The sequence below is a fragment of the Oryzias latipes genome, chromosome 23 (assembly GCF_053564925.1).
Source record: "Oryzias latipes strain Hd-rR chromosome 23, Olatipes_Hd-rR_3.1".
Lineage (NCBI taxonomy): Eukaryota > Metazoa > Chordata > Actinopteri > Beloniformes > Adrianichthyidae > Oryzias > Oryzias latipes.
The window spans coordinates 24,154,003-24,180,366 of NC_136259.1; the positions used below are offsets into that span (position 1 = coordinate 24,154,003).

The 26,364-nt window shown below is 43.2% G+C and overlaps 1 protein-coding gene across 39 annotated transcripts in view; it reads right to left on the bottom strand.

Moving 5' to 3' along the window:
- The window catches only part of celf2 (cugbp, Elav-like family member 2), a 274,640-nt gene that overhangs the window by 126,614 nt on the left and 121,662 nt on the right, over window positions 1–26,364 (bottom strand). For 15 of the 39 annotated variants that reach the window (XM_078942013.1, XM_078942011.1, XM_023952435.2 and 12 more), the window contains exon 1: window positions 21,147–21,578. The exons of the other annotated variants lie outside the window; for them this stretch is intronic. In XM_078942013.1, coding sequence (XP_078798139.1) covers window positions 21,147–21,223 — 77 coding nt within the window. In that variant the 5' untranslated portion in view covers window positions 21,224–21,578. Of the gene's footprint in view, window positions 1–21,146; window positions 21,579–26,364 lie in introns of those variants that run through there. 39 annotated transcript variants of the gene reach the window in all.

Genomic DNA, 26,364 nt, shown 5'->3' on the forward strand with positions numbered 1-26,364 from the left:
AATAGCAAAACAACCAAAAACATAATCTCCATTACACGGCAACAGTTTAAAAATCATACTCTACATAGGAGGCAAATATTGAACATAAAAGGGCTCTATCCGATTGGTGAAATATATAAATGAATTTATTTTGATCGTCAAATACTTCAGAAGGAATGCTGAAATCTCAAAACATGCACGGCTTCTCAGGAAGCGTAAACAGATTGAGAACACTTGGGTTAAAGGCTGCAGGATTTACGTCAAACCGCTCGGTCCAGAGGACCGGTCAAAGGTTGTGGTTGTGAACACCATGAAAGACTTTGAAAAGTGTTTGATCACGGTCGTCTGAAACAACATGGAGTAATAAACCAAAGAGCCAAATAATTTCAAGAAATATGACACGTGGATTCATCACTTTATGTAACCTGAATAACAGCAGAGTTCTGACCTGCAGACAACTTGACCTCAACTTTCACCGTCGCTGATATCAGCTGAAGAAGGATATGGACCTGAATCTAATGTCTGCAGACATAACATCGAAGAGAACTATAAACTCTGTTTTGAACCCATGAGAACGGCTGTTATCAGTAAAAGAAGAAATGCCAACCTTGGACAATCGACAGTTATGGACCCTTTTTACTCTTCCCCTACAGCATTACTTTATTATAAAAAAAAAAAATACAAAAAAATATTAAAAAAAGTAAAACAAATGATTAATCACTTATTGAAAATTGTTAAATTGATTGACTTTTAATGATATTACTACACTTTCTCCGAAACTTGATAAATTGATTCAAAAATCTTTCCTAATGTAGCATAATTTTGCACATTTTTTTAACTTTTGATACTTGATGAAATTTTTGCTATGAAAATTCCTGAAACAGTGTTGTCTGCTTTACTGATATAGTATTATGTTTTATTCATATGAATGGCTTTATAAGTAACATAATCTGCATATATTTCAGATGACTGATCTGCATTTGCCATGTTGATTTCCAAAATAGTTATTTTTGACGTAATACTTAAGTAATTCATCTTTGTCATGTGCTTTATCGATATCTTATGATTTTTAATTCTGTCTGATAAAAACTGGGAACCGGATATTGATAAATCATGTAATAAAATGGTTACAGTATAACGGGGTGGGATTATATAAGTTCGCTTCCTCCCACTCCCTTTCAAGCAATATTTATTAATATGTCTAATTATCCTAAGTTTGATTAGTTACTGTGTGAATGTATAACTGATGTTTATATTGCTGTTGTGTATTATTTCTACTTAATTGCTTGAAATAAACCATTTCAAATCAAATCAAATCAAATCAAGTTGCCATAAGATGGTTTTAGCACATTTAAAGTAACCATTTATTACAATTTCTGCCATCTTTTGCGATATGCATATTACACAGCTGGATATCACGATAACGATAAATTTGTGATTTATTGTGCAGGACTAACGTAGGAAGTTTCTCTAGATTATAAAATGCAATCTTCTTTTTTGAATAAACAAAAACAAAGGCTTTTAAGTTCGCCTTATTGTGCGGCAAATACTGTAACCATCTCCTTGTGTAAAGAATCAACAAATGTTGTACTACTGTGGTTTCTTAATATTAGTTTCAATGAATAGTTTTGTAAACCATTTGCAGATGGTGCAAAAAGACGGGTAAGAACATTCATTTTTGTGGTTGAATTCTTGACAAAAACATGTAAGAAACGTCATTTGGACTTCAGAAAATGGCTCCAACTCAAATAAAGGTGTTTTTGTTCCCTTCTTTCAAGCTAGGCGAAGCGGAGATGATGGAGATTTCCACTGAAATCTGACCTGATTACATTAACATTTGCATATTATTTAGATTTAGCAGCAGTAGCAGGAGAGAGAAAAAAAGATTAGTCATACATGGAGCAGCTGTTTCCTGAAAGACCCACATCTAAGAAACAAACAGGAGCGTGCACAGGCAGAGGGTGGCTTGGCAAATGGCAACCGTTTTGGAAAACGTAATTGCTTGAACTTTATAGAAGCGACTGCAGCTTCAGAAATACCCATGGGAGCCATCATGCCAACAGCAAGCTCCCACACTCTGGCAGTGCACTCACAGAAAGCCAGGAACCTCCTGTGAGCAGCCACACTACTTTATTTAGTAATAACTGTTCTGGCTGTAAGGGTGAAGAGAGATCGGAAGGAAGGAGAGGAAACAAACAAAAGAGGAAAAGAAAAGAAAAGAAAAGGCAGCTCTTTAATTTCCATCAGTTGGAGTTTTATTCTTCAGGGCACAAGCGGCGCCGACGTTCACAAGATGGGCTGTGAGTGCGGATAATTCAAGAGCTGGAGGAAGACTTTGTGCTTACGTTGGATTGGTGGAGTTGTTTTGAAGTGGCACTTGACCGGTTTTAGATGGAGTCGAGGCTTCGCTTGGTGCAGAGAGCGAACACTCCTTTTGGCTTTCTGTCATTTCTAGAGAAAAACTTGGGGAAATATCTTATCGTGTTATGGAGGTTTAGCTGGTATCAGCCGAGTAAGGAATCAACACAAAGGGAACTCAAACCCTGATTTAAATAAAGAAAATTACTCCAAAAGTCACTGACACAAAGAAAACGGCGTTTGTTCCAAAACGATGCATCTAAAAAGAAGGACATGATCTGGAACTTTATGGGAAAACTGGTTACTTATCAACGAATAAACAGCAACAGAAACAATATTAGATTTATTCAACACTTTAACACTCTAATTTAAATCTGTGATAAAATGGTAATAAACTAGAGACACTTGTGTTTTAGGATCTGTAATTACGGCCAACAGTGATTTACATTCATTGTATTATAAATCCATGAACCAATTGGTAGAATCTGCCATTAAAACTTCAGCCTTTTTAATTGTAATATCATTTTCTTAGCGAATTATTAAGTTCTTAAAGAATGTTCCATTAAAATCAAGGCAGCAACTTATACGTTTGAGGTCAATAGAAAGAGAATTATTTTCAGTCCAATCTCCAAAAGAGACACGTTTATCAATAAAGTTTAGCTTTTCAAGCGGTTTCGTCTTCACTAACACGAATGTCTCAAGGACAGAAAATACAGAAAATTGGATTTTCTTTGACACCAAAACAGTACTTTTGAAAGAGTCCCGGTGCCTAAACGGTGCTTCAAAAATGTAGCCATATTTTCACTCCCTACGCCTTTGGCATTTTGATTAAAGCTCCGCCCCATCCTACGGCCTCACCCATTCTTATATGGACCCGTCCACAATTGTTGCAAAAGTGAAATGATTGGCTAGAACAGAAACTGAGTAGAATCCAAGTGAAAGCCATGTCACTGTTTTTCAATCTGCGTTTTTACAAGGTACTGTATACCGCATACACGGGTACTGGTACCAAGTTTCAGTACATCCCAATAAAAACAATTTTGAAAGTTGAAGCCATTCTGAAGCTATCAGTAGTGTGGAATTGGTCAATAGTCTATGCTTACAGCTCGTTTCTGTCTTGCTTTAAGGCCTAAAGTGCTTTACAGTCACAGTCCAATTCCTTCACGCACACCCGCTGACTTAAAATGGCGCCAACCTCAACAAGCAGGACCAATAAGGCGTTCAGTGTCTAACCAGGGACAATTCAACACATGGGAACTAAACCTGTGATCTTCCAATTAGAGGTCAACCGTCATCACCCCATTTGATGTAACCAAGTTAACCTTTGAGTGGAAACTCATACTACTGTACCACAAGAGCAGCTTTGCACGGATATGCAACACTTCGTGCAGTGTTAACGCAAACAGCGTTTGAATCCACTGACACTGATGCAGAGAAAACCCGCTTTACGCCAATAAGCGACACTTTTGTTACAGACAAAGTCGCTTTTCACCTTAACGGTCACAGAGTTAGAGCAGTTTCAAAGAACATGTTATTTAGATGTCACCAGTGACGGCTCCACTGGTGAAGGGGTTCATTAGGTAGAAAATGGTTGCTAAGGAGAATTGAACATTTAGATTCAAGATCCATTGATTATTCCACATATTTCTTAAACCGTGACAAAAAAAAATTGTACAGTTGCCGTGGACTACAAACCGTCGTAACCCCATGGTGAATCTGAATCTGACTTCCCATCATACTTTGTACAGGTTATAACTAAAATATTACCCAAGTCATCCTCCTCATTCATAATTTAATAAAGCAGAGAAGAAGCTTCAAATGTCTGTGATGTGGAGAGAGAGAACCGTCTCAGATCCAACAGTCCTCCTCCTGCATCTCATTTGTTTGGGGCATTCATGAAAATCTATGTGTGCAATCCATAAAATATTGTTTCTGTTGATGGTGAATAAGTGCCTGTAATTACTTCTTTAAAACATCCCATTAGCTTGCAGAGTCTCCCTGTCCCGTCAAAGGTCGGGCCCACATGCCGGTGTTCGCGGGGTTGGTGCTCGACTCCCGGGGATGTGGTGGTGTTTCCGGGCTTGTCGGTGTTTGAGAGCAGGCATGCGTGTGTGCGTCGGCGTGTGTGTAAGCCTCGGGCTGTCCCCCTCAGCGCTGCCTCTGCATCGACCTGCAGTGGAAAACGGCCATGTAGGCCAGGAAGTCGATGGGGACGTCGGAATGAGGGCAGCCTTCCAAAACAGCACCACAATGTGCCCAGAGGCTGAGCAAACTCACTGTATACATACAAAGGGTTGGACACCATTCAACAAGCCTTGGAATAACGATTCATAAAGCTCCCAAATGGATATTCATATGTAAACTGTCTGTAATAGCTGCTTGATGGCGTTCAAACCTTTGTGGATGACTTTTTACTGTTTAAACGGCTTTCAACACATGTGACTGTTTAGAATAGGAAGCACTGTAGACTGAAAACATCCCAAAGCTTGAACGTGACAAAAACAAGGAGGAAAAAAAACAACCTGGGATTTGAATCCGTCTTCTGGTTTGCTGCCATTCAGAGATGACATTATTTTTAAGTTTAATGTCAATTCTTTACCCGTCCAAACTGCAGTTTTTCACAGTAAGATTGGTTTCCTTTAACAACCTGCTCTCTGAGCACCAGCCCCTTCCAAACATGAAAAGGAGTGAGTTCGCACATTGTGATGTCACAAAGTGAGGAACAGCCCCTTCCAGGAAGAGTCTGTGCTGCCAGCCCCGCCCCCAGGCTAACAAACGCACCCACTTTCTACGCAGAGCCAGCGGTGATCGGCAAAACGCTTTGATTTTATGTGTACGAAATCAGCATCCATCTTTGCAAAAGTTCAGGGCCGACTCTAGAATGACGTCATGAAATGGGCGGCACCCCCAAGGGGAGAAAGGCGGAGCCTCAGAGATCGAGTCATCTTACTTCCGCTAAGGAAAATGAGCTGAGAAAAGAGCCAATTTCATAAAAGAATTATCATTTATATGGATATAGTTTACTCTGAAAGGCTTAAGTAAAATAAAACACTCAAAAGGTTCTGGATTACTAAGGGTTGATACAGAGATTTGTCTTACAGAGTAAATGAAAAAACTTTTAACTTCATTTAATTTAATTATCTTTTTTTATAGATGTGTGTATAGGAGGCCTAAAAGTGTAGACGTTTTAAAAATGTGTGGAAGAGGCTGTTTTCCAGAAATCTTCATATTCTGAAGAGCCAAAGAAAGAAGTGATGACATCCCATCATCATCCACGGTGGCCCAGGAGGAGCGCCGGAGCCTCCCCTCTTCAGGACCGCCGCGCCGCCACCTCCGTATCAGCGCCTCCACTGACAGATGACTCCGTCAAAGCACAGCAATAATGTGTGAGAACAAAAATGATGTCTCTGCGTTCAGCTGAAAAATGGGTTTGGCTCCCTTATCAGGCGGCAGCTTGGATAACTGGGAGCAAGTCAGACGATAAGCTGGCTTTAAATCATAACTGCTGGCAGAGGAAAATAAAAATAAAGAGTTTGGTAGGAGAATGAGCTTTTTGGAGGTTTTCTTTTCAGCAGCTGAGTGAAAACTGTGCTTAAGAAATGTGCTTTTACAGCTCCGTTATGGCGAGCATGCCCCACTTTTTTCATTTCATCTGTTAAGTTTTTAGAGACTTGAACAGGATAAAGCTTTGAGAGCCTTTGAATTCATCTGGAGACGTACAAATCCTGTGACTGAGAGCAGAAAAACACAACTCCAGTACTTTGCAGCCAAATACAGCCATCTCCAGCTTGTAATCATCTATATTTTAACAGCTAAATTATTCATTTAAAGGGTTTTCAGAACTTCACAGAGCGGCGAGAAAGGTGTTAACTCGTGACATCTGAGCGTCTTTGCCCCCCTGACTGTTTCAATTATACAGATTAGGCTCACTTGAAGGGGGGCGTCTTGATCACAACATGCGGGCAGACCGCGCATGCCAAGCATCCCGAGTGGGAAATGGTCTGGGACGCGGTAAAAAATAGAACGGAGCTGAGGGAAATGAGCCGCTCCAAGACCCAGTTCCGTTAATGTCTTTCCAGAGGTTTTTCCCGCCTCTGCCAAAACCATCCGGCCTCTTTGATCAGCGACACTTCAGAGGGATGAAGGCTCACCATCAGCATCCTCCCTCCATCCATCCATCCCTGCAGGGACCCAGAGGCCTAGAGGGCAGGTTATTACAGAAAAGCCGCTGTTGGATGTCGGTGCACGCATGGATGCGCCGCGCGGCTCTTGGGCACGCCTTGCTCACACATCCGTGCACGCACACGCGTTGCAGCATCCGTCAGAGGCTGAAGTGCAGCAGCTGTTTGGGTTTCATCAGCAGGATTGGCCTTGTTTCTGTTTGAATTCCACATTCGGTTTTCCTGCCCTCCAGTTCAGCCTCGTGTTCTCCTGCATCTTTTAAGGATCCGGACGTTTATCCAAACGCTTCTCGCCTGGGTTAACGCTGCCTCGGCTCCCAGCAGCCCCACACACGCAGGCGAACAGGTGAAGAGGACGGCAGCTCAGGGTTCAAACCCTCTGCAGGAGCTGTTGCACCAAACGCAGACTTCTTCCCAGCAAGAACGGCATTCATGTTTCCTCCACAATAGATCTCAGAGTGACTAAGCTTTTCAGCTTCACTGCAGACATTTATCATTTTAATAGTTATGTAAGTTAGCTTCTGCTCGGTCAGACTCGTTTGGAAATGTTCTGACATCGGCGCAGCAAACATTAACCCACCTGAGGCCGGCCTATTTCCAGGTGCTGTTAAGGGGCTCTTCAAAGCCGACATGTATTCAATATAAGGTCCCATTTCAGAGGCGACCTGCGGTCGGTCATCTCAGCACGCTCCACCCCGAACCGCAGGAACCTGGCAGGCTCTGCACAGTCTTTGATTTAACACAAATTTGTTTTTTTTTTCCTCCGTAAAATTGGCCAATTTGAGCGATATTGAATATCAGCAGAAAGTATCAGAAGTCAGCAGCTTCCAGCAAAAATGCCCGGCATTGGTTCCTGCTTTTTAAAAGTGCATCGAGCCCCCAGGCGGGGGACAGTAAATGGGAAGGGGGTGAGGGGGGCGATGGGGCCAATTGAATCGGTGGAGCTGCAGCAGGTACTGAGGGATGGAAGGAGTTCTGTCATAAAGGCAGGATAAATGAAAACGTGGGACGAAGGGCAGACAGATGATGGTTTAAGTGGATGATTGGTGGGCACGTGCACGCAGCCAGTGTGCGCACGCACCCTCTCCAGAGGTGCAGATTAGATCACCTTTATGGCTGCACCGGCCCTCAGGACACGCGGATAAACATCAACAGATAACCTACACATTAATTCCCATCTCTGCACCATCATCACTTCCTGCTCCACACTCCCCTCTGAGGCACACTTCCTCCTCCGCCATCCATTCACCCTCACTAACTCTGCTCCCCCCTCCTGCCCCCGCCCTCACTAACTACATCTAATAGTCCCGGGGCGGAGTGCTAGATCACGCTTCTCAATAAACCCGTCAAGCCTCCCGCGACTTCGTCTCCCTTCAGCTTCCAGAAACACAATAACGGCGACGGCCCCTCCCAACAACGCTTCCATCGATCACTTGGCTGTGTGGAACACGCACATCTATCACCACGCCGGCGCTGACTTCAGGCTCAGCATCCACCGGGACCCCGCTGCTCTGGACATTTTTTCATGTCATCGACTCCAAACCAACAATGGAGCGGCTCAGTAAGAAAGTGCTTCAGTTTGTTTTGATGGTCTGAGTCTGCCCTCCTTTCCCAAAGGCTTCAGTCAGCTAACCGAGTACCATGCGTGTCGGTAGAGTGCTCATTATACATCACTCACATGCACCCGTAAGGGGGGGTTGACCTGTATGGGTGATGCAGTTTTTTGGGTTGTCCGGGTCCGTGGAGGGTCAAAGAGGTGGCCGCCTCAAGGGACATCATGAAAACGGAACATACCATTGTCGTACACGTGTTGATACAAGTGTATCATTTTTAAAGGATAGTATCCGCCACACGCACTAATGACGTACGGGTAATGCTGTGGAACGGTGCCGTTATGCCACAGTCTAGTCATTAGTAATGTGCGAGTACTGACCAGATGCCGCACACACGTCTAAGTGGCTTTAGGAGGCCCATTGTCTGAGCGTTGGGTTCTGGGAAAAATCCATTCCACATGCCTGCGTCTCACCAACTTCACCCTTACCATTACATTTGTGTTGTTAAAGTGTTCTCTATGACCTGCCATTTGGAGCATGCCCATTGAAAAATGTACAACAACATTTTTGCTCAACGGTTTCACCGACCGGTCTACGATCTTAAAATTTCGCCAGCGTGAACCGCCTACAGGTTTATTCATTTGTCTTTTTTTCAGTTTTATATTTTATTTAGATTTCTGAAAACTACTTTTGTTTACGAAATTTTGTTTTGTTCTCTTTTTGAAACCAGAAAAGGTAGGTATTATGGCACATTTATGACGTTTGTCCATCGTTTCAGCTAAAAGGTATTTTAAATGAAACGCTTCATTTTAATAATACTTTATTAGTGTGAGGACACTGAAGAAGCATTTGATAAAACGCAAAAATCAAACATCATCCAATCTGCGATGTCCCATTGTACCTACATTTTTTGGTTTCTTGTCGCGTTTCAATTTTTACTATTTTTATCGTCATTTCTGGAAATCACTTGTTTTCCAAACGTTTCGTTTTTATGAAATGACACACGTTCTTTGAATTATCGCAATCCTGATAGGCACTGAGTCCGTTATAAACAGCATCCAGAACTCCTCCAGTTTCCCCTCCCCTCAGGCTAAGCGTCTGGGTGTCATCTTCAATGGCACCCTCTCCTTTCACTTCACACATCAATAGCATCACCCGGTCTGCCTATTCCCACCTTGGCGGCATCCATCGTCTTCGCCCTTCCCTCTGTCCTCATTCCACTGCCGTCCTGGTGCACAGTCTTGTTACTTCATGCCTGGATTACTGCAGCTCCCTTCTTTTTGGTTTACCACAAAAAACTCTACGGAAGCCACGATATGTTCAAAACTCAGCTGCCAGAATCACCAGTCAAACGCCATCCATCCAACACATCACACCTGTTCTGCAGCAGCTCCATTGGTTACTGATTACACACAGAATTAAATTCTAAAACACTTCTCCTGACTTTTAAATCCATCCACAGCCTTCCCCCCTCATACCTGTCGCCAAGAAACTAAAAACCCAACTTTCCAAACTTGCATATTTCCCCATAACTTGACATTCCTGGACTGTTTTAAAGTGTATATTCTACTGTACATTTTATTGCTTTTAACTTTTACTATCATGTACGGCGACCTTGGGTTCCTAGAAATGCGACTATCAAATAGAATGTATTATTATTATTATTATTAATTTAACCGTTAACACCATTAACGTTAAATTGGCGATAACATCTCCATAAACAATCCCATTTTAATTAGGGATTTTTTTATCTTACAGCTTTACGCATCAACACATTCTTTCTTCCTTTGATTCATAGTTGTGTCGTCTTTGTATGGAAACAAAACGCTCCGGAAATCCGGGGATCGGCTCCACATTTGCAGCAAATCAAATGACCTGCCAGCATTAGCATGCATCTTCAGGAGGACTGAGACGCACCAACGCGCCTCGCATCCGTTAATAGATCAGAAGGTAAACCCCCGCTCGAGAAATATCAAGCGGGGAGGGAGGGAGAGGGGCGGTTGCTGTTGTGATGCAGTCACAGGAAGAAAAGATTGTGCAGAGTTGGACTCCTCTGGGGAGGAAGAGGAGGCAGCTCTCTGACATCCCGCCTGCTCCCGCCGCCCTTCTCTTTGCATTACAATTCACTCTGTGTGCGAGTCAAGGTTAGACCTGACAGCTCTGCAACTGTGAAGCATACGTGCGCTTGAGCGTGGATGTTTGCTGCACCCAAACAGGTGGAGGAGGTGGAAATAAAGGGGGTCAACAGATGAGCAGGCAGAAGTTTGAACTCCTATCGGTTGGAGAAACCGGGATTTGGAGGGGGAAAAAAGCCAGATCGGTCCCTCGTGCGTGTCTGGATGTTTGTTCGATTCAATTATAAGGCCAGGCCAGAGGTTTGCAGAGGCTAATGGACTACTCTAATAGTCATTTTTACATCTTCATCATGAATATTTCATCAACAGAAAAAAAGAGACTGTGGGATTTGGCTCAATTTAGAGGATAAAAAGAAGATGAAGCTAAAAAATCCAAATCAGATCCACTGCAGTTCTGGGTCTGCAGCTGGACAACAAATAGGACTGGTCTGTTCATAAATGCTGGGGAACATCTGCCTGAAGCTCCTGTACAGGTTCCACCAGTCAGTCGTCTCCAGCACCGTCTCTTATGGGGAGGCGTTGCACAGACTAAAGGATCTCAGACTGGTGTCTATGGTTGGTGTGAGTCTGGACTCTGTGGAGACGATGGTGGATGGAGGGACTGAGACTAAAGATACAAAACACGGCCAGCAGCGTGGCGGTCCTGCTGGCCCTGGCCTGGATGGCGGATGTGATCACCCGGGGGGGGCGGTTGTTCTCTATCTGCTGCCGTGCGGGTGTTGGGGGGGGTTCTAGCTGCCGCTGCTGCTGCGGTGGGGGTCTTGGTGTGGGGGTGGCTGGACACTCTTCCTCCTTCTTTTCACATTCCACCATCCATTTTAGAAGAACATAAACACTCACCTGAGCACAGGTGTTAGCTCACCTTTGCACTAACAGTTTGCGTGATTGAATGAAATATTTCCCACTAGTTGGTTTTAAGGCATAAGTATGCGTGTGTGAACAGTATTTGTGTTGTGTACATGTTGACATGTGGACATTTTTGGAGCCAACAGATGTGTTTATAGCATATGAGTGTATGTGTGGACAGGCCCCGCCCTTATAGACTTGTATCACATCTGAACCTCACTGTTATGTGTATAGCTATCCAGAAACTTGTTGCTTTACGCTGCTTCATGGTTTTACCCCCCCCCCCTTCTATAATCACCCCCCCCCCCCCCAACATCCCTCTCTCTTCCTCCCTCTTTTCCTTTTCCGTCCGGTCCAACACAAAAGATTTTCAAATATGATTTAAATAAATAAAGTTTGGCCTCCATTCCAAAAGGGGTTTATTCAGACATACCTCTGGTTTGTCTGAAGATTCGTGACCCCTGTTGTTAAAGTAAAATATGTCCAACACAAGAGGCCCTCAGCTCTCATCTGTTTGTCCAGCTGTTGGACAGGACAAGTTAAAAAAAAGAAAAAAGATACAAAGCAGGGATGAGCAACAGGAACCAGCCTCTGAAGTCCGCCTGCGTCAAACAGAAGAGCTTCCTCAGGGACAGACTGCTCTCTAACATGGAAGCTGAGATCTATGAATCAATCAATCGATAGATTGATAGATCTATCTAGGAACGCTCTGGACTTGAGTCCAGATCTAGTCCTCTTCGGACAAACGGTCGGTGGACTGATGGGAGAACACGTTGGTGGGGAATCCAGATGTTTCTTTGTGTTGTTTTGGCTCAGCAGTGTGAACTCTCCCATGGATCCATTTTTGTCCAGTCTGTCTGACCTCTGACCTGAACTGAGACTCTGCTCCTTTAGTCCACGTTGTGTTGTTGGAGTCATTTTGTCATGATTTGGAGATGTCTTTGTAACTTTCAGAAAACCTTTTGGATTTTCTCAGACTAAAACTTTAACCCTTCAAATAATTATGAACTGTGAACCTGCTGACAAGCAATGTAAATGTATCTTGTGTGGAGGATAAGATATGTCCCAACCACTGCATCCTACTAAATGAAATTTGTTTTTAGTATCTACAAAAATTGGTTTTTTTCCAATGACATCAAACATGCAGGGGTGGGACTCTGGGAATTGTAGTTTTTGGTGGATTTAAAAAAAAACGGACTTGATAAATGTATTTCTCTGGTGCTCAGGAGGGTAATGTACCCGGCTTATATCATAAGTTATCGTGTTAGCTTAGCTTGATGCTGACTAATTTCTGTTGGATCAAACAACAAGAGGCAAATTTTTTAACCACACTAAAAACGTTCCTAAATACACATCAAAATGGGAATAGTCCCATTCATTTGAACAGTTCAGTCTTTAAAGTTTATGTATCCTGATAAAAAAAACACCAAACTTCTCAAAGGAATCCAGCAACATCCTTCTTTTCTGAGGGGAGTTTTTCCCTGGGGGGAAACAAAAGTAACAAATACTACAATGAGTCTTTGGATATGATCAACTATAAATGCGAGAAAAGACAATGGGCTGCAAAAAACAACGAATTAGAGCCAAAAAGGTGGACTCCACAGCAGTGAGGAGAATCCCTTTCCAAGCGAAGAGTGTTGGGTTGTGAGGACGGGTTTGTACCGGGAGGTAATGAGACGCTCGGGACAGGTGGTGCTGACCTTTCCACCAGCGCTGACTGTGATCGGGCCCCTGAAGGTTCCCCGTGGTGCAAAAGTCACACTCACATAAGCTAGCATGATGACTGAGTCAACGGAAAAGACCAACTCAACTGAAGTTAAGGATAATCACAAAGCGCCCAATCAAAGCTCAGGCAAATCTCGCTTATTGCTGAAGGCGGCGCAGAAATGTTTGATCTATTGGATGGACTGCAGAGTTCAGAAAGGGATAATTGGTGATTGATGGGGAAACAAATTTGAAAGATTTCAATGAGTTACTGATTAAAAGACAACAAAAGAACACGGATGCAAATTGCATAACTGTTAAAATCACCAATATAAGGCTGTATTCAGACTTGAAAGTCCGTTGGTCCGGACAGAGTCCGCTTAATTTGGACCAGATAGAGTCCTGAAACTTCCATTTTGACTTTTATGTCAACAAAACCATGTGACTACACCCCCAGTCAAAATATACCATTATGAAACCAACTGGAACTTTAGTCGCAAAAGGCTTTTCTGTGCCGTTTTCACAATAAAAGAATCCTAAGCGGCTGGCACACAGGAAATCAGGGTTCGATTCCCAATGTGAATGATGTGTGGGTTCTTAAGCAAGACCCTTCACGCTACTACCTAACTATAGAGCCATGATGGGGCCCCAAGTCTGGGTCCCGGATAAAATACAGGGCTGTGTCAGAAAGGATGTCTGGCTTAAAAATGCAGCCAAACCAGCTGTGCGTATCAGTGAAAGCTGATTCGCTGTGGCGACTCCTAAAGGCAGAAGCTGAAAGGTGAACATCATTTCACAATAAAAGCACACAAAGTCGCACTTCCAACCCCAGAATGAGCAACACAAAACCCCAAAGAGAGAATGCTTCCCCCAAAAAACAACATTTCATGTTCTCACCTCAACAATGTGGGAACCGCATGCGTGAACCATGGCTGCAGATGTAACCATTTCTTTCATCACTGAGACAAAGAAACGGTCATAAAAAATGATCAGACAAAGACATAAACTGGTCACGGTTGCCTTAGAATTTCACGTCTATGAACATTTTATTCCAGTGGTTTTGATAACAGATGTTTCAAAAGGGCTACAATTTGTTTCTTTTCATTATTCAAAGTATTAATATTTGAAACTTTTTAAAAAAACTGCCGGGCAAAAAGCCTCAATTTAGAAAAAAAAATGTAAAAAAATAAAATAAATGAGAGAGGAGAACACTTTTCATTGATGGGGAAAAAAACTTGTATTGTTTTAACTTAATGGTTGGTAAACCCAAATTTGCCAAATGATGTTTTCGACAAATCAGAAAATCCATTAAGTACTACATTAAAAGCACTAAAGTGAAAAATACTTGTGACCGTCACAAGCAAACAAAAAAGCACATTATGTTTCTGCTACCGAAAAAGTATTTCTGGATAAAAACAATAATGAAAAGTTAAAAACCAAACATTCCTGAAAAATCTGCAGGAAAAAATTAATTATAATAATTCCAGAAAACAAAAGAAGGAGCAGGTAGGTCTGTCTGTCGCTCTTCCTGTTCTGATGGCTCTTTTAGCCAAACAAAAACTGACTCCACTCCATGAACGTGGCTCCAAATCCCAAACTTCTCTTTTGCCACCAGATTGAGCGTTTAACACGCTTGAATAGATAGGAAGGAAGAACAGAGGAAGATCCAGGCCACAGAGGATGGAGGCAAAGAATGGAGACAAGGTAGAAAGAGTCCACAGAGACCTGCATGGAGTAAGCTCACCCTCTGGCAGAGGGAGTTACGCTGCTACGCAGTCCAAATGCGATGGCTGGCTGTTGACAACGATGCAAAAGAGAAAGCAAACGACAAAAGAGAGGGCGCAGCAGAAGATTATGATTCTGTTTTCTTGGTCCCCTGTTTTTGTGCCCGTCACTGCAGTACCGGGATGTGAAAATGCGACTGTGTTTGCCTGTGCATGCGCCGCCTCCTCTCTAGCATTTACATGGAGATGTGTGAAGGCGAAAACCCGCACTTCATTCGTTTCAAGGCCCTGTGATGAAACTCGCCTCTCAGAGCGCGGCTGACCTTATTTACAGGAAAACAAAGCACTTCCCCTCACCGCTCAATTCAGAAGGTAACGGCAGCGTGAAGCTGGGTGTGCAAATGCACACTTGACACTCGCAGGCTAACATGCTCTTACTGCATGCAACAATCAAGGTCATTAGATGGAGATGCTTGAGAGCGCCAAAGCATTCCAGAACGGCAAAAATGAAGTTTATGACAAAAATGAACTCATAACAAATCAAACAAGACGAGAGGTTTTATGCAGCAGGAAGGAAAAACGAACACAGTACCACAAGTTTCCACTCCATGTTTAACCGTGTTTTGATTTTTCACTAAATGCAGGCCAATCTTGAAGAGATATTTCTACAAAAGAAGCATCCTACATACGTTCGTAACCCAATGAAAGAAGGCCAGTTGGGTATGTTGCATACATGCTTCCATTAGAAAATACAGCTAACCCTTTAACACTGGAGCTGTTGCCCACGACACCAATTCACAAACGCTCTTTGAAATACTGTAACTTACGCAGTTAACATTATTCCAATGCATTTTTTGCATTATGCACATAAAGTGTTGCATGTCAGTGCAAAGCTGCTTTTCTCAGCGTTCAGAATTGGTTGAAATTACATGAACTGCATAAACGGTTGAAGAGAGTAACCGTAATTCAAAGAGTATAAAACCTAGATCTAACACTTTCGTGTTCAAAGGTTAAACAGCTAAACATCAGGTTCTGCTGCTATGCTGATGATATTGTGCTCTATGTTAAAGCATATATTATAGCACTCAGCCAACCAGATAGTAGGCCTATCCTAATTTTTTTTAAGTGAGATTTGCCAAAACATTTTTAAAATGATATATTTTCACAGTGTAAAAACTCAATACTAAAAATGGCAATACTTTACTATTTGGTACTTTTGTAGGGAAAGGTTTGAAATATAAATCCTGTGATGACTTTGCAACCTAAAGCCTGATCCTTCTAGCCCTGACTTTTTCCATTAATTAAGCTGCTCTAGACTCAGACCATCCATGGGGGAGGGGTTATGTTTTGTCTTTCCTAATTGTTTTTAAGGTTTATTTTATATCCCCATTTAAACCAGTATGTGTGGGTTTTTCATGTTCTTTCCAGGAAACAGACCGTGTCTGGTTCATCATTCTGTGTGAATGTAACGACTCGTGAGAAGATGATTCCAGATGAGCAATTTGGTCATTTAACTTTACAAAAAAAAAGAAAAAAAATGGTAAATGGCTAATTTGGCGACATGCATGAAAATGGTTTTCCGAAACAAAAGACCCCCTTCCACAGAGATAGACACACAAATGCTTTGTTATGGAGTTGGATGAATGGGAACAAATTCTCTGACCAATTTTTTGCACCAGTCCACTCAAGCTTAAAGGTCAGAGTGGGAAGTGCAAGATAAAGACTCCTTTGTGTGTGACTGTGTGCATGAGCTTAAGTCCTTCACAGCCTCCCAACAACCTTCCTTCTAGTTTAAATGGCATCCTTAACTTACTGACATTTCTCCAATACGGTGTAAAGCAGACGTGCTGGATCCATAAAACACGTCATCCAATTTGTCCAACGCTGCTGCTAAATTGGTTTCTAGACATGTTTGGTTACCATGACAAAGATGGTAAAGGTGCTCAAAATGGTCTAAATGTCGCTCCGAGCAACCGGTAATCTCCATCTTTACTGACTGAAAAAACATTTTGATGCTATGCATTTAAGAATTCACTTCAGTTACGTTTTTCAAAAGAACAGTTTTCCACTGCCTTCAGTTTTTTTGCAGTTGAGGTTCAACAGAGCCAATTTTTCTAAATGGTTTATTGCTCAAAATGTTTGGGAGGTAGTGTACTGATGATATTAACACAAAAAACCACAATAACACAGGATTGATAACAGATCCTTATGTACTGGATTATGATTGACAGCAGCTCCTATCCAGATTGATATTACCACAACTTCAACAGCCTGGTGTTGATTGAAACCTTTTGGAAAAAAAAGGTCGGAAACAAGAAAATGTAGTGAGGTGTATAAACATTTACAGGTTATGATAAAGTCCCACTATCTGTCACACACCTACAGTAAGTGTGCGAAATTTGGTATGACTCGGCCTGGGTTTTTAACCCATGGCCTTCCAGTCTTAGGGCGGACACTCTACCACATGAGCTGGCCCAATAAGTAAATAAATCCCAATAAGCTAAGACTTAAATACATTATTTCTTTCCATTTCTGCTAGAGATGGCAAAACTTTTACAATTTGCAACTTTTACAATTTACCGCTCCAACAAATTCTTGCAGTTTGATGTTGAACGACTACAACGGTAATGTGGTCAAGGCTACCACAAGGCTCATTGACTGGTTATACTTTTACTTTTTCTCTTCCTGCTTTTTTACCTTGTTTTCTTAAAATATTAAGATCCACCTTTTAGGATCAAATTATTCTCTTTAATCTAAATTAGAAAGTGAGTCACTTCAATCAGCTTTTTTCTGTTTTGCTACATTTTGTTTCTCACTTTTGTCTCAAATAAGTCGCTGTTTTGTCCCAAAGTGCTCTCATATTTATGGAATTTTAATGCTTAAAAACCGAAGTACAGTAAAGGCATTTCGAGATGGGTTTGAGACACACTCAAAACTTTTTGAGAAATCTTAATTGTCTGGTTGCTGATAGACGATAAGAAATGGAGCCATTGTCTTTAGCCTTATATCTCTAAAACCACTCTAGTCAATGGGTTCAAACTTTACGTAGATCAGTCTGTGAGCCCGTAGGCTGAAAATGTTCATGGAAAAGTTTCTACGGGGAGGGGAGGATGCTGCGGCCGACAGGTTGTAGTGAACATTTCAATAACACGTAAGTAAGGACTAAGTAGTGAGTTGCAGCCGTGTCGTACAAATTTTCCTTTCTTTTTTAATCCTGTGAACATCCCAAGGATCTCGTTAGTCCTGTTCACGTTATAAGTGTGCGCTCTTTGCATGCAGCCTCACTGGTAGAAACGAGGAAATCAGACGATCGGAGCGTAGTTTGTGGGAACGTCCTACGGACACACACGTATCACGTGTACATACACCTCGTCCATTCAACATTGGTGCGCGATCAGTAAAGAGCCAGTACTCGCACCTTACTAACGACTAGAGTGTGGCGTAAGGACACTGTACGACATCACCTATAAATCATAACTGTGTGAATTGAGTCATTTAGAGCTTCTCCAGTGTTAAATGGACGACCTGTAACACTTTGACTCCGTTTCATGTTTCTACAGAAAGTTCACTTGCGTGCCAATCTCTACATTTCCAGGACTCTGAGGCGTTGGCTGAGCTCATCAAGGATCCTTATGGATGCATGCTCTCAGACCGCCACACCACGGCTGTACACACATGTCCACGCAGCGACCTGAGGCCGGCGGTGGCGATACATCACCACCTCCACACAGAGGTGTCGGCCACAGACAACTGCTGCCGAGCCCCGGCAGCACACAGACATTCATCATTATGACACGCCAGCATAAAACAATGTTGCAGCTGGCGATGCGTGAAGACGACTTCATCACATCATACATCACGCGTACTGTACATGTTCCACCCTAAATAAAAACATTATGAACAAAACCATCAGGAACAAAATGACAGGGGGATCTTTCCTATTGCCAACACATTTTTTCCTCCGTTCTCTGAGACTCTCGTAATGGGAGCTTGGGAGGAAAAAAACAACCACCACCGCAGACTATTTTCTCCTAATCTCCACATCAGATAAGTCACTATTCAAATCCAAGCAGATGTCTGTCCAGGGGCATGTAAGCCGTCGAGCAATCACTCCTCTCCTCTGCCAGTCCTCCGATGTCAATTCTCACCCAGCTCCCTCTGCCTGATCTCCCTTCACTTCTCTTTCCATGTCTCAGATTAGGTCGCTGTATCAGTCTGATCGGCTGTGATTTGCCAGAGGGTGTTATCAACCTTCTATAGAATGGTTAAGACGCAATTTTTGTTTGAGTGGATGTGTAATCTGCCACCGATCCCGAGCCCAATCGACTGCCTGTGCCGGATTCCCGGAGACGCGGCAGGATAGTGAGGAGTGATTTGCAATTGTTTGATGAAAAATATGGGGTGGAGGGGTGTCATTTCCCCAAAAGAATGCATGCGGTGTGGACTTTTAAAGGCAGAGGAGCTGATGACAGCCTGGTTTTTCTATGAAAGCTTTCCTCTGGAAGGAAGCAGGGACAATTCTACAAACGTACGTTCACTTTGACCTTCTGCTTTGTACACGACGCTTGTAAATATTTAAACTCAGTTTCTGAAATTTTAAGCATTGGCCGCGACCATTTCTGTCCAGCTTAAGAGCAACTACACAAACATTTCTCAAGAGAACCTTGTGCTGTCTGTCTGTCACAGGATCCTTTCAGCTGCTAGCTTCATGATTTGTGTCCTTTCAAGCCTGGAGAAAGGGTCACGAAGGGGAAGTGAAGGGATAAGTGGGCGGGAATAGGTCACGGAAAGAACCAGGGGGATTTTTCTTTTCTGTAAAAATTTAACAACTCCGTGTTTCTGTTTGCTCAAATTTCAGATACCCCTGCAGCGAGGACACACCATACCCCGAGGAACCTCGCAGTTTCGTAACAGGAGGGAATTCAACACTGAGTCGAAGGAGGTGAGGGGTCACGTATTTCCCAGACACGGATCCCATTCTAGGCCAGAATGAGACTGGAAAGTCAAGGGCTCACAGGGAGTCTTGACGCTTTGCTGTCCTCTTTGCCGTTCCGCGTCAAACTGACAAGAAGCTGAAGGCGGGAATCAGGAGAAACTCTCTAAACACAATGATGCAAACAATAATGTCAAAGGATTACCAGGAGCACCTCTCCAGAGCTAAATAGCCGTGCTCCAGAGGCGTGTTTGCGTAAATACAAAGTGTCATCTCCATAAGCGCTATCTGCTCCAACCTGTCCGCCTCCTCCCCGGCTGGGTAACGGGGCGCAGATAGGCCTGTCTAATTCCAGAGACACACATTATTCGGAAATCCCTCATTGCGGGGCAAACGCTGCCTCAGCCGCTGATGCAAAACATTTCTGAGGGAGGAAGGGAAGGGAAGGGCGACGGCGTTGTCGTATCCCCGCCGGCCCAATGGAGCCCATGACACTGATTAATGAAAAAAACGTCTCGTCACCGGCGCATCTGGGTAATAGACTACAAGGAGAGTCAATGAGAGGAGGCTCGGAGGGATAAAGTGCACAACCTGCTCCGACGTCAGCGATGGAGTTTTATTAAAACAGCAGCTGCTGTTCTGGAACCGTTCATCATCTCCAGTGATGAAGTCGGTTTACCGAAAAACCTGACCCACATTTGACCAAACCCGGCTGACCATTCCTGCAGATGTTGGACCACAGGGGTGGGAAATCCACGTCCCAGGAGACCCAAACACCAAGAAGATCCCAACCCCCACCAGGTCTACAAGAGCCCCAGCTATCGGGGTCAGGACTCTCCTCTTGAGAGAAAGCTTTGAGATGTCACTGTCAACACCAGAATCTGGACTGGTCCTCGTTCCAGACCACTCCTGAAACCCAAACTGGGAGCTTCTGAACGTCACACGTTTGCATCAGTCGAAATGTCTCGTTCATGTTTGGGACTTCTGAGGAGTTTTTAAACTTTTAGTCATCGGGATGTTTCAATTTATTTTCTTTGATGTAAAATGAAAGACAAGTTTTTAGTTCCTGGAGATCTACTACCTGCGTGTTTTCAGGTTCGGACCGAACAGACCTGAACGAGGAATCAGCAGACGCCCATGGTGGCGGATCAAAGATTGGAAGTTTAGATTCACTTTCAGAATTGGACTTTGATTCCAGGAGAATTTCGCTTCCTGATTGTGTGTTTCATTTGAATTGCAGCCCAGATCGAATTCAGTGTCGGACCAGACAGCAGAGAGAACAAAGACCTCCTAATCATCACCTCCATTCTGCATTAGGAGGATTTCTGAGGTTTGCTTGGATTTTCTTCCCCGGATGAGGCTGAAGCTGTGATGCTTCAGGACAAAAAGCGGGGAGCTCCTCTCTGCTCCTCATCATCAGCAGGAGGAGCAGAAGTGGGACACGCGGGGGGGACGAAACCCGCCTTTGTCCCGCAGATTCTAGAGTTTAGAGGGAAACAAGTGGAGCGCGCGGGTCGGGCTCTGCAGATGCCGGACTTTCAGCTGCCTCGCGTGGCTGCGATCCGCTGCGCGCACGCACGCCCGCGCGCACGCGACAAAGGGCGGAAGCCGCGATTGAGAGCAACTAGGACACGCGGCGCGGCGGCTTCACAATAGCATTCACTCATCCCCACGCGTGCCAGCAGCCGCGCGTGCCATTTACCGACGCAGAAGTGGGAAGAAGCGGAACTTACAGTCTGTCCCCGGGAACGAGCAGGCGGCTCTCCACTATCATCTCAGGCAGGAAATCCAGATTGTAGGATGAAGTCATGTTGCTGCCTGTCCGGACTGTGTGCGTGCGTGCGTGCGCTGGAGTGTGTGCGCCTCCGCCGCTGTGCGCCCTCCCCCCGACAAAATACAGGCGCGTCGCTCCCGCCCAAACTGCGCCTGGCCGCCGAGACGGAAAGGGACAGGTGCAAGAGCTGAGGCCTCCCTGAAGGCAGTGGATCCAGCCGCGCGCGCTGCGTCCGCATCCAGCTCCGCTCACATTCTCCTCTTCCTCTCCCCCGCGCGCCTTTTCACCTCTCTCTCTCTCTCTCTCTCTCTCTCTCTCTCTCTCTCTCTTTTCTTCCACCCGTCCTGCGCGAGCGCAGCTCTGCAACAGCGCAGCTCGCGGACCGCTGGGGGGCGTGGCGCGGCGCGCGCTCCCAGCCGCGGATTGGCTGCTCCCGTCTTAAAAATGAGCTCCAGTTCTGGATTTGAAGGTCTGCTGTCATTCCGTTGAAAGAGAGAACATTTGGGAGGTTTCATCCAAGAGATTTAAAAAAATAAGGAAATAAAAGAATTTTGTTAAGTTTAGGAGGAACATTCTTCATTTAAAGCAAAGAGCTGAAGGTCAGGAAGAGTTCTGTCTTTCATGAACACCGATAAAAAAACAAAGTTACTGCACAGTTTTTGGTCTGTGTTCACGTCACTCTGGACTCGCGTTCAAGCGACCACTTTCAGTGAAAGTCGATGTAAACGCGCGTATCGGATTTTTCGCCTTCAACAGTCATTGCTACGTTTTTAAGACCGTTTTCAGGCTCCACGTACAAAACGTGCATCGCCCATTAAAAGTTAAATCAGTAGAACTTTGGTGGTGACTTACGGATGGCGTCCCTTTTAATACACGAAACCCTTTGAAAATTGATCATGAAGCAGAACTGACTAATTGCGGTTCTATGACACCAAGTCTGTGATATATCGGAATAGAGCTTTGAAAGAAAAAGCCTAATTGGCCAACATTTGGCACTACACTCTTCCAGCTGTAGGGGGCAGACATGAGCTAGTGTTGGGTAGCGATGGTCCAGCGTGAACGCCGTCTGTGCCACACAGATCAATATCCAATTTTAATTAGTCTTAAAGAAACTTTAAAGAGTGAAGGTTGTTCAAACTGAATCAGTAATTGTCTTCTACAGATTTCACACTAGGGGGCGTTTCAAAATCCTATCATGTTTTTTAGGGACTATCTGAATGATCTCACTGACCCCTAAAGATGATGTAGTGCAGGGAGATCAGCTTTTACTTTCAAATGGGTCAAAATTGTATTCATTTTCAAACTGTTTCTTTTTTTAAATGTGAAAGTTTTCTTTTTAGCAAATTTAATTTTTTCAAACTGTTTTCTTTCGGTCTCTCTTTGTCTAGCTAGCCTGGCATTTAGTGCTTCTATATTTTTTGTTGCTTTAGGAAGTTTTCCAACATTTTTCTTTTAGCTAAATAAAATATTCAACATATGGTTTTGAATTTTTAAAAAGTTCTGAAATTTGGTTAATTTTTTTTTACTATATAGTGTAGCATTCTTGCTAGCTAATTTAGCATTTATAGCAATATTTTTGAATGTTTTTGGCCTTTTTAGTTTAAATGTTTGTTTTTGTTTTCCAGTTGACGTTGCATTTTAGCATGATTAGAATTAGGATATTCAGTTTTCTAATTTTTTAAGATAAATTAGCATCTGGAATGTTTTGTTGTATCTAGCTTTCAGCCTGTCGTTGTGTTGACTTTCCTTCTGCATTTTCAAAGAGTTAACACCGTTGTAATGCCAGTACGTCAGCCTAGAAATCAGTCAACAACACAAAAAGAACAAAAAAAAACACAATTTCCAGTAGCAACTACAAAAACCCTTTTTAGGAAAAAACATTCAAACCTTTTTTCAAGTTGTTTCAATAACTAATCTGTCCAAGTAGGAGCTAAAAAAGAACAAGTACTGCACCATTGTGTTTGTTTACTACAGGACTATTTTCAGACGGACCCTCAGGATCTGAGCTTAAGCCAAGAGAGCGCACATAATGGCAGCGCATGATCTCCATGCACAGCGAGAGTCGAGTCTGCAAATCAATTTTTCCTGTAATGCCTTCTAAAGAAATAAGCTAAATATAACTGCTGCACTTTTTCCTCGTGCTACGTTGCACAGTTCAGTCCAGACAGATTCAGAGAAAATCCGACAGTGATGTCTTCATGAAAGAGAGTTCGTCTGGTGATTTACTTCCAAATGAGAGGGCAGAGTTTGGAGAGGTGCGTTTGGGCGATGGGAAGGGGAGGGGGGACAGCTTAGCAATAATAAACCTGCTCATAATTCTTTTTTTTTTTTTTTTAATGCGGCGTTAATTGTGTGGATCCAGAGTGCCTCCCTGCAGAACTGGAACGGGCTCGAGTGCAGCACAGCTACCAGGTTGCCCCACTTCTTTTCTCCTCTGCAAGAAAAAAAAAAGGGGGGGGGGGGTACCTCTATAAAATAATGAGAGAGAGAAATTCATCTCTCTCGGGAAAAAATCTAAGTATCTGGGTCAATAGGAAAGAAAAAGTGCTCAGTATGCAGATGTACAGCAGCGTAAAGACTACAGCGTGGGTGGGACTCGGCTCACGGCCTCACCTGGGGGGGGGGGCATGTTTACTTGCACAGCTCGGGTCAGAACATGGGTGGGAAAGGCTGATCTTCCATCAGTGACTCAGGAGCGTCCCACGATTAGGGACGACGCTGCACGTTTCACCGCACTTGACCTTTCTCAGAACAGGAGCAGAACATTATATAACCGAGAGCTGCACTGCAATCACAGGCTTTCAGGTCCACGCCGCCGCCGCCACCGCCGCCGATGCTCACCAAAAGCTTTAAAAAAAAATAGGCTTACAAGAAAGAAATGTGCCCCGTGTTGTCAGATTTGGCCACTTTCAAGGAAATTCCATGATGACTAAAATCTTATTGTTATATAAAGCTGTGCAGTATGCATATCACAAAAGTTGGTGAAAACTGCTATAAATGCTAACCATAAAATGTGTTTACACAATCTTATGGCAGATTAAAGTATTTAATTAATTAAATTAGCCCCTTAAGACATTTGATGGTTATGTTGGATATGTAGACGAGGGTCATTTGAAGTATTATTTAAGTTATGTTGACTCTAAATGAAATTGTTGCAGTGAAAGAGAAATTAATTTTTTGGTTATTTTGCTATTTGTTCATGTATCACAAGTTACATCTAAATTAAAATATTGATCACTAATATCGCAAATCCCGAGTTTTCCTCATATCATGAAGCCCTAAAATCAACAAATAAAATTAACATCTGTTTGTGCAGCTTTGTCGCCCCGACTCTCCACTAGCTGTTGCAGAAGATTTTTCAGGCAGTTTAAAAACTAAAACAACCAGAACCAGGTCAGTTCATCCAGTAACCACTAGGGGGCTGATCAGACCAGCAAGTCTGAATATAGAAATATAGAGCAGTCTAAAGCTGCTTTTCTAAACGTTCAATGGAATTGCGTTAGCTGTGCAAACGCCCAAAGGAACGTTTTCTTTATGTTAACGGTTAACCCGTTAACATCAGAGCTGTCGCCGGTGACGGGAAATAACACGACCTCTTTGAGTTATCGTAACTATCCTGACAATAGTAAAGTGTTGCTTAGCGGCGCAAAGCTGCTTTTCTCTGCATCAGAATCAGTAGGAACTACTTATTTAGCATAGTTTTACATTTTAAAACAACTATGTTTTTTTGAGCTAGTTTCATAATTTTAAACTTAATCCGTTTTCTTTCAGCCACTCTGTTTAACTAACGTAGCATTTAACTTGCTTAGAAACAGCTTAACATTGTTAGGGGATTATTACGTTTATATGCTAAAATAACTCGTAGTAGAAAGTAGTACAGCAGTACAGTTTTACATTTTTAAACAGTCAGACATTCTAAGATCGAAGTTTCTTCTTAGAAGTGTGATGGGTTTGTTAGCTAATTTATTCATTTTAAACTTAATCAGTTTTCGCTCAGTCACTATGTGTTTAGCTAACTTATTAGCCTTCAGCGCATTTAAAAATTCACATTTTTTAAAAACTAGTTTACCATTTATTGGTACATTTCAAATCAGGTCTGATATATCTTATATATAAAAGCAATTTCTTTTTACAGGTGCAACATGTTTGTTAGCTAGCCTATTAACACCGGAGCTTTAGCGCTTTAGTGTTGACGTTCTTTGAATGACGGCAACTCTTCATGCAATTAACGTAACTCCAACGGAATCTGAAGTGGGGAAAAGCAACACTTTATGAACACTTTTCTCTCCGTCAGCTATGGTAGATCACGGAGTGTGTTTTTTTTTGCCGTCACTGGCGACAGCTCTGGTGTTGAAGGTTTACATTTAATATAAGGTGTCAAAGAGTTGCAAGACTTTGAACTTTTATTAAAAAAACAGACACGTATTCCGAAGGCCTCTGAACTGGTTTCACAACAGAAAACAAAAAATTTCCTCTTTTATTCCTGTCGTTTTCAGAGCCGTTGTGTTAGTTTCCCAAAGACCGAGGCGTGCCGGATTATACTCCGAAACGGCGCCTGTTTGCCAGAGGCTCATGAACACCTGGATGACTTTGCGTGGTGACAGAGCGTCAGGTTTGAGGCGAGCAGACTGGAACAGAGGCGCTCATAAACAACCCTGCAATCAAATCTCCTCATTTGCTTCCAGTTCTAAACAAATCCTTCCCTCCTGTTTGGCAAACACAAAAAGCTTCCACGCAGTAATAAAACATGATCGCTCTCAATTTTCCCCGCGCTCGCGCGATTCGCACAGCTTCTGGGGACAAACGTGGAGGTTTTTATTATGAAGTTGGCGCTGCAGCTGCTGGATCTGACTTTTCTTTACGGGGTGCATATGTTCGTTAGCTTAATTATTATTTTAGATGACTGGGTCCGTGTTTTTTACACCTCAAACGCTGACTTTCACTGAACAGTTTTTACTCGGTCGCCCTCCGCTGCTGTTGCTGTTGTTCTCTTCTCCCGCCTTAACCCTTGGCCCCTCGCCATCACTCCATCTCGTCACCCCGGGGGCCCTGTGTTCTCCTTGATCCCGCTCGTGGCAAGGTCTGCCACCGCCATCGCTTCTTCCTCACCTCATCTCCCCCGTCTAGTCATTTCTATCTTTTCCTTCCCCCTCGTCTGTCTCACCTCGGGCTGGGGG